The sequence below is a fragment of the Artemia sp. Qi Xiang Cuo genome, chromosome 3 (genome assembly GCF_049724085.1).
Source record: "Artemia sp. Qi Xiang Cuo chromosome 3, ASM4972408v1, whole genome shotgun sequence".
In the NCBI taxonomy this organism is placed as follows: domain Eukaryota; kingdom Metazoa; phylum Arthropoda; class Branchiopoda; order Anostraca; family Artemiidae; genus Artemia; species Artemia sp. Qi Xiang Cuo.
Genome location: NC_142796.1, coordinates 58420658 through 58432361, shown reverse-complemented (window position 1 = coordinate 58432361; position 11704 = coordinate 58420658). Strand labels below are relative to the sequence as shown.

At 34.4% G+C, this 11704-nt stretch overlaps 1 protein-coding gene across 1 annotated transcript; it reads left to right on the top strand.

Moving 5' to 3' along the window:
* Nucleotides 1-559: 559 nt before the first annotated feature.
* Nucleotides 560-9402, top strand: LOC148954338 (uncharacterized). The gene is made up of 2 exons (XM_089086241.1): nucleotides 560-856; nucleotides 9310-9402. Exons 1-2 carry the CDS (start codon nucleotides 560-562, stop codon nucleotides 9400-9402), a joined length of 390 nt encoding a protein of 129 aa, XP_088942367.1.
* The last annotated feature ends 2302 nt before the right edge of the window (nucleotides 9403-11704 follow it).

Below are 11704 nucleotides of genomic sequence, written 5' to 3'. Positions count from 1 at the left end.
TTATGAAGATAAAAAAATTCTGATGTTCCTTCTTAATTAAGTTCCTTCCAAAGGTTGTATTCAAAGCATAACGAAAATTTCACGGACAAAAAAGGTGTTCATTAGCTTCTTGATAAACTCTATTTTTTTCTTATTTTTTTAGTACTACCTGCGAAAAGGGAGCTGAGAACACGAATTGTGTGGAAAGAAATTCCAGTTTTACTACCCCACCTGAAAGCAAGGGAAAGGGGTGCTCAGTAACTAAAAACAAAAGCTAAAAAGACCAAGCCAGTTCAATATATATGCCGGCATTGCCCTTCTATATTTTTCTCTGAAGAAGGTCTAAATGATTACGAAGCTTCGAATAGCTCTTTAAGCGAAGAAGAATTAACTGTCAAACCTGAGCCTTTTATAGATGATGAAAGTATGGAAGCTAAAAAGTCTGAAACTCCAAAGTCTAAACCAGTTCAATTGATTAAAAAGCCCAAGTCAGCTCAGTATCTATGCCAAAATTGTCTTTGTGATTTCTTCTCTGAAGAAGATCTTAATAATCATCTTGCTTCGAATAGCTGCTTAAAAGATGATGAATGTGAAATTCCGGTTCAAGTTAAGTGTATTTGGCCCAAAAACCCCAAGCCCAAAGCAGCTCAGTTTTTGTGTTGGAACTGCCCAACTTTTTTTTTTCTCTGATAAAGATCTAACCAATCATCAATTAAAGGGTTTAAAAGACAAAGAAAATGAATTTCCTGTTAAAGTTGAGTGTTTGATTGGCGATGAAAGTGAAACATATCTAGAGAACGGAGTTGGATTTGTGAATGATCAGTCTCAAATTATCAATTGGCCTCTGAATGAAAGCGTTTGTGATGTTGACAAAATGGTAAGATTTGAAAAAAAAAAATTAAATCAGCTTTATAAGGTTTCAGGTTTTACGTTTTGTTGTGAAGATGAGACACGTCAGGATATGTAAAATACTGAATAAATTTAGACTAGATTCAGAATATGTAAAATACTGAATAAAGCTTGGCTTTTTTTCTACTGTCCTGCCATCTAGAAAGCCATCCCCCCTCTCTCTGAGCGTCATACCCACTATGTCGTAATTCAGACTAATAAGCTTTTCATAATACTAAAGAATAGGTAAAAAGTTTTTTTTGTTAAGTCCAAAAGTGGTTATACTAGCTAAATATAATCATAGGCAGCGCGCTAGCGCTGCCTAAGTAAAGAACGATGTGGGCACAATGTTTTTTTTTTTGGTTCTTCATACCCAGGAACTTTTTATTGATAGAGTCTTTGCAGAAACTTCGAACAAAGCTCACTAAAATGATAATCAGAATGAATAGAGCCCTCTTTAATTCTCAAAAGTGATTGGAGGGCAACTAGCCCCCCCTTCCAAGCCAATTCTTCCATAACACCTAGGACATCAAAAGTTTGAGTTTGCCATGTTGTCCAGTCTAGTTGATTTCCAGATAGAAAATGTTTTGAGGAGGACACTCCCCCACAACCCTCAGGGCAAGAGTTTTAAGCTATGCCCGGGGGCATATAAGGTTTTTATAGAAGGCGTTGTCGTAAAAACTTCAAAAGAGGCTCATTCGATTGGAAATTCAAAGGGCTAGTACCCTTTTTAATAGTCGAAAGTGATTTGAGGGCAACTAGCCACCCCCCCCCACACCCCTCATTCCCCCAAACACATCCAATCAAAATTTTGAGATAGCCATTTTGTTCAGCATAGTTGATTTTCAGATAGAAAATATATTTTTGAGGAGGACACTCCCCCACAACCCTCAGGGCAAGGGATTTAAGTTATGCCCTGGGGGCATAAAAAGTTTTTTATAGAAGGCGTTGTCATAGAAACTTCAAAAAAGCTCATTCGATTGGAAATTCAAAAGGCTAGTGCGCTTTTTAGTAGTCGAAAGTGATTGCAGGGCAACTAGCCCCCGCCCCCCCACATCCATCCTTCCCCCAAACACATCCAATAAAAATTTGGAGATAGCTATTTTGTTCAGGATGGTAAATTTCTAGATAAAAAACATATTTTTGAGGAGGATACTCCCCACAACCATCAGGATAGGAGTAATGATCTAGTTTTTTGGCGCATATAAATTTTTAACTGAAAGCTTTGTCGTATAAACTTGATAAACGGTTCATTCAATTTGAAATTCAAAGTGCTAGTATCCTTTTTAATAGTCGAAAGTGACTTGAGGGCAACTAACCCCCCTAACCTAACATAAACCAGACACGACACACACACAGAGACGACATACATAGAGAGGACACACACACAGACACGAACAACACACAGAGACGACACACACACAGACGACAAACACACAGAGACGACACACGCACAGAGAAGACACACACACACAGACTCAACAAAAACAGAGACGACACACACACAGAGACGACAAACACACAAAGACGACACAAACACAGAGACGAAAATCACAGAGAGATTAGAAGGACAGAGAGACGAGAAACATACACAGTCGATACACTCATAGAGACAATACACATAGATACACATAGAGATAAGGTTTTTACTGAAATCTCCCTCGTAGAAACTTGAAAAAGGGCTCATTCGATTTGAAATTCAAAGGGCTAGTACCCTTTTTAATAGTCGAAAGTGATTTGAGGGCACTTTAACCCCCCTCTCACGCCCACCTTTTCCTCAGACACTCCCTATAACCCTCAGTGCAAGTATTATAAGTTATACCCTTGGGGCATATAAGGTTTTTATTGAAATCTTTGTCGTAGAAACGTGAAAAAGTTGTTATCCGATTTGAAATTCAAGGGACTAGTATCTTTTTTATTAGTCGACAGTGATTTAAGGGCCACTACCACCCCCCCCCCCCTCTCACGCCCACCTTTTCTCCAAATATCCGTTCAAAATGTTTAGATAACCATTTTATTCAACGTAGTTGAAAGTTTTGGAAATTAGGTCTTTAAGGATGAAAACTCCTCCCCCCAAAGCCCTCAGGGCAAGGGTCGTAATTTATGCCCTGGGGGCATATAAAGTTTTTATTGAAAGCGTTGTCGTAGAAATTTCAACAGGGCTCCTTCAATTTGAAATTGAAAGGATTAGTGCCTTTTTTAGTAGTTGAAAGTAATTGGAGAACGACTAACCCCCCTCTTATGCCGACCATGTTCCTAAACACATGAAATCAAAATTTTTAGATATCCACTAGTTTCAACGTAGTTAAAACTTTTGGACAGTATGTCTCTGAGAATGATAACCCCCTTAGGACCCTTATAGCGAGGGTTGTAAGTTATGCCCTTGGGGCATTAAAGTTTATATCAAAAAAAGTTATAGAAATTTCAAAAAGGGCTCATTTGTTTGGAAATTGAAATTGCCCTTTTTAATAGTCAAAAGTGATTGGAAGGCTTGACATTTTTATAGTAAAGATCGATGCAGGTATAATGTATTATTTTTTGTTGTTGTTGTTGTTTAGACCAGGACACTTCGTATTGAAGGAGTTATCGTGGGAACTTCGAAAAGGGCTAACTTGATTGAAAATAGAAATGGCTAGTACAGTTTTTAATTTTGAAAAGTGATTGGAAGGCAACTAATCCCCTTTCCACTCCCACCCACCTAATTTCTTTAAAAAATAAATTTTTCCTTAAGATTCAATCAGAATGCACTGTGATAAGCCTAATTCCCAGTAACGCATCTCAGCAGTATCCCAAGAACGAATGAAGATATTATGTTGAAACTTTCGGGACTACTTCTGCTCTTAAAATTTAACAAAATCAAAATAGCGCAAGTGTATCCAAGCTATCAAAGAAAGTAAACAGATTTTTTTTGCAAATGGTATCAAGTTTTCCATTTCAGGTCAACTTGAGGAGGTGTGAAACTAAATTAAACAGTACTATTTGTGTCCAGATTTTTAAAAGGTTTTATGTTGTTAATAATTGCTGAAAATTTTTCTCCAGCATACAAATAGCAGGCCAAACTATAAAGTCTTAAAAATCAAAAAATTTAAAGTATCATTTTCTTTTTCCCTGAAAAGACTATGTCAATATAAAAGGAACAGACATTAATTAATAAAAACTTTCTGCAAGATAAGTTTTTGAATGAAAAGTAAAAAACTCAATTAAACAAAAAAAAGAGCAAAAATAAAATCAAATAATCTACCAAGCGTGAATCTACCACAAATTAGCATCGATAAATAAATGAAACCCAAAACGAACAGAAATTACAATAAATAACAGAGTCAAACTCAAAGCGAGCAGAAATTATCATAAGTTTGGGCGCAAAAACCCTATGCCTTCCCAAGGACAGAACAAAATTTGCACTTTACTGAAAAAATACAAATGAATGTGCATTGTCTGTTTAGTATACATATACTGATATTTAGTAATCAAAATGTTAATATTATTTTATTCATTAAAGTTATAAAAGTAAAAACATTTATATTTTTTCTTTAAAGTCCAAATTATGTTCTGGCCTTAGGAAGGCATAGGGGTTTTGTGCCCAACTTATGTTAATTTCTGCTCGTTTTGAGTTTGACTCGGTTATTCATTGTAATTTCTGTTCGTTTTGTGTTTCATTTATTTATCGATGCTGATTTGTGGTAGTTTCACGCTTGGTAGATTATTTTATTTTATTTTTGCTCTTTTTTTTGTTTAATTATTCTTTACTTTTCTTTGAAAAACTTATCTGGTAGAATTTTTTTTTTAATTAATTTTGAAGAAAAGATCTACATATGCAATTCTACTTCCTCGCCTTTCCTACTTTAATCATTCCAGAATAGTGAATGAGGAGGGTCGCATCTTGTGTTTTTCTGTCAGCATGGTTTTGTAGTTAGAAGATATCCATAATTTGTAGATATTAAATAAAAAAACAAGCTTTTTCAACTGAAAATAAGGAGTAACATTAAAACTTAAAACGAATAGAAGTTATTGCGTATATGAAGGGGGTTTACCTCCTTCTTACTACCTCGTTCTTCACACTAAAGTTTTTTAGTACTTTTGAAAAAACTTCTTATTGTTCTAATTAAACGACCCTTGTGTTTTAGGAGTTGCTATCAAAGAATTGGAACAAAAAGTCAAACTTAGCGTGCAGAGCGAGGTATTAAGAAGGGGGAAAGCCCTCCTATACGTAATAATTTTGTTCGCTTTATGTTTTAATGTTGTTGCTTACTTCCAGTTGCAAAAACTTTCCTTTTGTAGTTTCTGATCGTTTTTTAGATAATGGCGGGAAATCCGGCTCCCCTCCACAAAAAGATCCTCTAGACAGTTTAATCCTTGTTAAAATTTACCATAAAGAATTACCATTAACACATCCACATGTTAAACTGAGTCAGCAAAGAGAAAGTAAGACAAATAAAAAGAATTTTGTATAGGAATTCTGGCAAATTCCCTCAGTGTAAAATTTTCTCTTGAAAAGTTCACCCTGGAAGTTCCCTCACTATGGAAAATTCACCCTATGGAAAATCCTCCCAGCAGAAAATTCAGCCTCCCCTCCACCAACCGAAAAATGTATGCATACTTCCCAATAGCAAGTACTATAGCCGACGTAAACAATGGGTAAATTCCATAACTTAAAAGAACTCTCCCCAGGGGCTGTGTCATGTTTACTCCAACTATGCTGAACAATATGACTATCTCAAAATTTTGATCGAAAGACTTTGGTGAAAAAAGGGGTATGGGAGGGAGTTAGATGGCCTCCAAATGGTCACTTAAAAAGGGCACTAGAACTTTTAATTTCCGTTCAAATGAGCCTTTTCCAGATATTCTTGGACAATTGGTTCGATATGATTACTCCTGAAAAAGCCCTAGTTCAGGCTGTTTGATGTACCTTTCAGAAATTTGTCTTCGCTTTGCCTAGGAAATTTCATGAATTAGTGGAATCTTTTTCTCAAAGTTGTCCCAAGGAATTTCCTTTGCATTGCTACGAGTTAGAATATTCAAGTTCCCTTGATAATCTGCAATTTTAAGTACCAAAGAAGAGATCATTACCTGAAAAAGTGTATAAAGTGTGTAACTTTTGCTGACTTTTATCTAAGTTCTATTAGCACTTGAGTGTACAAAGGGTAGATGAAAGATGTTTTATCTATTTACTATTAAATAAAACACAAGATTTTTTAAGTGAAAGTAAGGAGTGACATTAAAACTTAAAGCGAATAGAAATTATTCCGTAAATGAAAAGGGCTGTCCCCTCCTCAACGCCCGCTCTTTATACTAAAGTTTTTTATTGTTTTAACAAATAGGGTTGTGAGAAAGAGCCAAACTTTAGCGTATAGAGCGAGGCGTTGAGGAGGGGACAGTCCCTTTTATATGCGGAATAATTTCTGTTTGTTTTAAGTTTTAATGTCACCCCTTACTTTCAGTAAAAAAAACTTGTTTTTTTTGTTCAATTTCTGAACGTTTTTGAATTAATGCAGGTACTGATTTTGGCTCACCGAAAATGAATAATTGCAACGAAATTTAAATATTAATTTTACGTTTTTTGGCTAAATAGCTTTCTCAAAATTTTGATCGGACGATTTTGAGAAAAAAGGGGTGGAGGAGGGGCCTAATTGTCCTCAATTTTTCGGCTACTCAAAAAGGGCACTAGTAGGCTACTTCTAATTTTATTTACGAACGTTTTTATTAGTAATAAATATACGTAACTTAGGAATTAACTTACGTAACGAACTTCAATATTCGTATATTTTCATTACTTATATTAGCGGGTTCGCCCCCTAGTCAATACCTCACACTTTACGCTGAAGTTAGAATTTTGTTACAATTCTTTGAGAATGACCCACAGAATCACAAAGGCCGTTTAATTAGAATAAATAGCTCTTATGAAAGTACTAAAAAAACTTCAGCGTAAAGAGCGAGGTATTGACTAGGGGACGAACCACCTCGTTTACGAAATAATTTCTGTTCGTTTTAAGTTTTGATGTTGCTCCCTACTTTCAGTTGAAAAAAATAGTTTTTTTTTTATTTAATTACTTATCGTTTTTCAAATAATGCTGGGAAATCTGGTATTTCCTTCATAGCAATGTCCCTTCCCCCATGAAAACTTCCTCCATGGAAAGATCCTGATGGAAAGAATTTGATGGTGTGGCTTTCATTAAGGCTCTATGACTTTTAGGGGGCTTGTCCCCCCTTTTTTTAAATAAGGGGAATGTTCTCAGGCACGTAACTTTTGATGGGATTTCCTATATTGTCCCTCCAGTGTGATAGGAATTCAGTGTTCCAAAAACCCTCTTCTCTCCAAGACAATTCAGTTGTTAGCCCTCCCAAAATATGTCAGTTTTGTACATTTGTTTATACCTGAAGTGCTAACCTTCAGGGGGCGGGGGGGGGGGGGTGATTTTACAAGCATGTACGCTAAAGGGATAGGGAAGGGGGAGAAGTTTCAGTTAGTTATCTAATGTGGAGCAGGGGCTACACTAGAGTGTAGCATCTGTTGGGGCGTGTTGGGGACAAACTATGTGTTGCATAAAACATAGACCCACTGACATTGCTGCCACGGAATGGGGGCAAAAAACTGATGTTGCCCTTAGGCGCTGAAGAATCTGTCTATGGCTCTTGGGGCTTTGGGTGCAGATCCATCTGAAGCCCCTTAATTTTTTTTAGAATATCCCATAATATCTTATAATTTTCACATAGTATGCCTGTTTTATATCCCCATCCATCTGGATGAATCCTTGTGGTTTACATCTTTTTCTATATTTAATTTCGGAAACATGACTAAGATTATTTTGAGAGATGAGGAGAATTTCCCCATGAACTGTCCAATCCCCCTTGATTGATTAAGGTAAAAAGAAGACTATCATATACAAAAGTCTATTGTGATAGACTAAACACATGCAAGAGGTCCTTATGCACAAAATCAGGACTAATTTTTCTAGAATTCATTAGAGAAAAGTTTAGACGATTTTTTTTGTTTTTCAAGATAGTGGGGGGGAGGGTCAGAACATTCACTAAGGGTGCACTTTTCATTTCGGTCTGATTCGTGGAAATTTGTTTTCACAATAAGCTTATAATCTTAATAGAAACTTATAATGATAACATTATCATTACTTATAATGATAATGTTAGTGGATAATAGGTATTATAGTATTATCTCATTTGCAGGTGATTAATCACCTGCAAATGAGACATTTTTTGCATTTGACAGTTTTTTTTTCAAAGCTTGTTTTTCAACTTTTGGTTACTGTGGGCAATGTTTGTTCTTTACTAGGTTGCAGCTATTGCTGCAATCATGATTCACAGTGCGTGTAGCCCATGATAATACTATAATACCAATTCTTTCTTAGACTCACAAATTTTAGTTTGCTCATGAAATATATCATAAGAACCCAAATACGTGGAGAATATATTTTTGTAACTGTCATGGATGGGATAATGGGCATGATGAAATTGAAACTAAAAATATTAATATAAAAAGTAATTTTAAAGTAAAATCATAACTGTATTTAAAGTGGCCTTTTAAAAGAATGTTAAAATATCCCAATGGAAAAAAATAGCAGTCCAAGAATAATATATCGACAAAATTTCCGGCGCAAACTGCTAGGAGATTTTGAATTGAACGTGAATTTCGCTCCCAAAACGGTGTAGGAAGGATAATAGAGCAAGTGCTTCCTTTTTTTGCTCAGAAGTTTCTCTCCGAAAAACTGAATGAGAAACAGCTATGGTTATAGTAAGAGCATTTACAGTATAAAGAATCTGACCATTTCACTTAGGAATATAAATAGTCATTTACTGTAATTAAGAGTGCTTGATATTGTAATGCTATAAGCTTGAAACCATTCACAAGATAGCTATCATAATCATTCCTGGACCTTGTTGTTCTACTTATGAAGAAGTACAAAAAAAGAAGAAAGAAAAAATAAAGAGAAAAAAAAGAAATGGAAAGGAAATATTGGAAAAAATTCTGACTGATCTAATTTTTTAATGTTTTTTTTTCATTTGTGTTTTATTTTTAGACACCTTTTTTGGTTTCCTTAAGGTTTCTTCCAAGGGTAAGTCTTTTATTTTTTAGCTTTTCTGTAGAAAACGATGTACATTTTCTATAAACATAAACATCATAAACTAACAGAATACTTAGGACTAAAATGTCTCGGCTCCAAATTCCATCGACGGCTATGTTTAAATTATTTTTTTTCCAATTGTTAAAAATTATCTTCTATTTTGTATTATCTTATGACTTTTTATTTATTTTACCTTATTTATCTATTATATTTATTTATTATAATTATTATTATATTTATTGTTTATTCATTTTATTTTATCTTCTTATTCTTATTCTTAGTCTTATTATTTGTTTATGTTGTTGCTTTTGTTTATTTATACTATTATTTTATTTTATTATTTATCGTTCAGAACTTTGTATTTTAGATTCAAAATCCTAACGTGCTGGCCAAGAGTGACGAGATGCTACATTCTGAAAGTGATATAAGGGTTAATCCAAAAATACATAAAACCAAGTAAGGATTTTATAGACTTTTCTTATCTCCGCTTCAATTAGGCTAGCAAGGCACTGCAATTTGAAGTTGGGGACAATTAAACCCTAGATTCCCTCCTTCTCCATTCTAGATTTTTAGAAATACATTTTTTCCAAATGATTTGTGTTCTTTTATTTAAATAATTATCGTAGCACTCAAAAATTAGTGTTAAACTATGTTACTTTAATAATAAAAAAAAACGAACCAAACACACACCCAGAAGGGCTACTTATTAAATGTGCTAACGAAATAGAGCACGAAGGAGTTTGCAAATCTTTTCGCATGGCGCTTGGCGGCACTTGGTCTGATGTCTGATAAGTCTACTGATTGGGGTGGAAGGTGGAAGAATAGATCAGTGTTTTTCGTTCACTAATATGGCTTTTCTAAATTTCATTATTTGACTATACCTTCCATCGAACGAATGGGCAAGTTTAAGAAGTCAAGGGCACCTTTGTAATTGCTATAACGGGGCTCCAATATTATTTTATTCCCATGTTTTTGAACATCTTCTATTTCCGACAACGAATAAGCAGTGTTCTGAGTCTTTGAACTCCAAACGGGACCAAAGCCCCAACACTAGAGGATAGGCCTGATATAGGTATACTGTTCCCTCTAGATTTCAAAACGTAAATTTTGCCCCCCCCCCCCCCCGCTCTCTATATTTTCGTGATTTGATGTCCCTGATACTAGCTAGAAACCTGTTAATAAAAAACAAAACAAAAAACGAACAAGCATTACACGGAGTTCAAATTCTACTTAAAGCAAAATTAAGGGGCGGGCTTTCAGGACCAAAAGACTCCTCCTCGTATTATTGCCGTAGGGATATTTGTAACCATTAGGGAAATGAGAGTTGATTCCTAGACTCTAATGTAAAAAAAAAATATGTTTTACCATAATTGAACAAAATCCAACTCCTAAATTATGATGACTTTTTCAGTGTGCAGTGGAATTTGATCACTTTTCAAAGGACTACTCCGATATTTTGGGATCTTTAACCCTAGGAGAATATCACCTCATGTCTAAAACAAGAATGCGGAATTTAATTATGCTTTTGTTTCTTACTTCAGTGATCTAATTAGTAAATTTTCAAGCAATAACAATGGGGTTTCCCTTTGTAGTGGGAAATAGAGCTCACTGAAATTAGTGAGGTCTAGGATGTTAGAACTTTGATTGAGCAAAAACTAAATCTGAGAGAATGATATGAGATCAGGGAAGTAAGATGCTAGCTGATAGATTTGTAAAAAACGCGTCATGCATTTTTGTGGCTTCACTTACCAAAACATTTGTAGTTGCAAAGATGGCTAGTTTGCTTCTAACTTTTCATGATTTTGTTTTTTGAATAAACAAACGTTTGTTTTGAAACACCCTTTTAAAGCACCAAAGGCAGTGAAAATGAGCTAAAAAATGAGTGAAAATTTTCACCATTCGGTATATTTTTCATCATTATAATTCACATTCAAAATTCATCATTGTATATTTCCAATTTCACCGTATTTTCAGCATTATAAAATTCACCATTATATATTTCACCATTTGGTAGGGGCCTATATTTTTCACGATCAAAATTCACCATTCGGTATATTTTTCACCATTAAACAATTAACCATTTCACTTTATTTTCACCATTAAAATTCACATTTTTACCTTAATTTCGCCATTCAGTATATTTTTCACAAGTCAAAATAATATTTTAAGGTACGAAGGACAGTGGAAGAAAAATGTGATTATTTGAATTGGTTAAGTGGAAATTAACACAACAATATAAATACAAAAGGAAAATGGGGAAATCAATTTTGAATTAAAAAAATTGATTTCCACGTGCAGTTATGCAGTTTTTGGTAGTAGTGGGTACCAAGTTATAAAAAAAAAAAATGAAAAGTGGATGGGAAATCAGAAACAAAATAAGCCAAAAACTTATTAAACCAAACAACTTAAGAAGTTATAGTTTCGCTTTGACGGTGTAGTTTTTATTGACAATCAACATATTTTTAATGTTTCAATGTTTTTAGACGAAAAGCATTGTCAATTTATCTACTCAATTTTGCTTATTTTTTACGGTTTAACTTGGCAGCACTGGTAAAAATGCTATACTGCCCTAAACACTTCATGATTTTGAAACAACCAATTTTTTTTTTCGAAAGTTGCGGTTTTTAGGTAAGAATGGTCCTAAGATGGACTGGGGGGGGGGTGTCAAAATGTTTTTAATTTGATGCTCTTAGTGCTTTAAGCTTAAAATCCAAGAATATTTTCAATAATGTTTTGAAACTATAATAATTCTTTCCGATGAT

Excerpts from the sequence above, each read along its gene's own strand:
- LOC148954338 (XM_089086241.1), top strand. The coding sequence starts at position 560 with ATGATGAATGTGAAATTCCGGTTCAAGTTAAGTGTATTTGGCCCAAAA. Across the intron at positions 857-9,309 it reads TTTGTGATGTTGACAAAATG|ATTCAAAATCCTAACGTGCT; the intron begins GTAAGATTTGAA and ends TTTGTATTTTAG.